Source organism: Sinocyclocheilus anshuiensis, unplaced genomic scaffold, assembly GCF_001515605.1.
Source record: "Sinocyclocheilus anshuiensis isolate Anshui unplaced genomic scaffold, SAMN03320099.WGS_v1.1 scaffold590, whole genome shotgun sequence".
Taxonomy (NCBI): Eukaryota; Metazoa; Chordata; class Actinopteri; order Cypriniformes; family Cyprinidae; genus Sinocyclocheilus; species Sinocyclocheilus anshuiensis.
Genome location: NW_015544192.1, coordinates 1,552,327 through 1,553,505, shown reverse-complemented (window position 1 = coordinate 1,553,505; position 1,179 = coordinate 1,552,327). Strand labels below are relative to the sequence as shown.

At 34.4% G+C, this 1,179-nt stretch overlaps 1 protein-coding gene across 2 annotated transcripts in view; it reads left to right on the top strand.

The window, feature by feature from the left end:
- The window catches only part of LOC107696570 (acyl-protein thioesterase 2-like), a 9,742-nt gene that overhangs the window by 4,717 nt on the left and 3,846 nt on the right, over nucleotides 1-1,179 (top strand). For both annotated transcript variants that reach the window (XM_016496981.1, XM_016496982.1), the window contains one exon: nucleotides 530-600. In XM_016496981.1, the coding sequence (XP_016352467.1) occupies nucleotides 530-600 (71 nt within the window). The remainder of the gene's footprint in view (nucleotides 1-529; nucleotides 601-1,179) is intronic.

The following is a 1,179-nucleotide window of genomic DNA, read 5'->3' as shown; positions in this document are numbered from 1 at the left end:
GGCTTTAATGTTCTCTGCAAAATTGAGCAAAAACACATAATATTGTGTTTAAAATATAACAATATCAACTTCTTACTGAACTGTTGTATAAAATCACATTTAAACTCGTGATATTTGGGACAGAATCAGAACTCGTGTAATAGCCTACTGCTCTCCCTGCTTGTTTTTTTTATAACTAATTAATTAAGTTAACGCATTAAACTGACAGCCCTAAATATAATATAATATGGGAAAATTGTATTAATAAAATGCTAGATATAATTCACTACTGGACTCTTGGATTTCTCCCTTAATTCTTGTGTGTGTGTGTGGTCATAAAGATTTTTGAATGAAATTAAAACTTTTATTCAGTAAAGATGCATTATTGATTAAAAGTGACAGTAACTAAATATTTTTTTTAAATAAATGTTGTTCTTTTGATATTATATTATATGGGAAAATTGTATTAATAATATGTTAAATAAAAGCATTTTCACTATTGGACTCTTGGATTTCTCCCTTAATTCTTGTATAATGTTTTTCTTTTCAGGTTTGATCTGACAGGCTTAAGCCCAGAATCACCAGAGGATGAAGCAGGGATTAAGAGAGCAGCAGAGAACAGTGAGCAAAATTTGTTTTTGCATTGGGGCAGTTTCCTGAAAACAGCTGTCCCAAGACTAACAAGCATCCAAAAATTGACTTAGTTTGTGTCAGCAAATGTAAAACCACATGAAGAAACACGTCAAGTTTATGAGACATTTCATGCCAGAGAATGTTGTTATAAGGGCTGGGCGGTATATTGAGTTTGTACGATATGTCGATATTTTCTTTATAAGCGATTCGATATTAGGCAATACCGTTTATATCAATATACAGTAGTTTGATACGAGCTCATGTAAAAATATAGCGGAGGACGCAGACTGAGCTGCTGCGGAGAAAGTGCATAATTCAATTTATTCTAAACATGTGACAAGCTTCATATTAAGGCCTTTAAAAACTGGTAAGACATAGTTTCGTTTCGCACATCAGTTTAAGCGGCTCGGCCCGTCATATGCTCTGACAGAAAGGCTGCGTGTGCCGCTGACAGAGACACTAGGCTACTTGCGCTGTTTAATGTGTTTTGAGATGTGCTGTCTTCCTGAATGCATAACGTACATTTCACAGGTATATTCTCCATCTGTAAATGTTAGAAAGCCATGG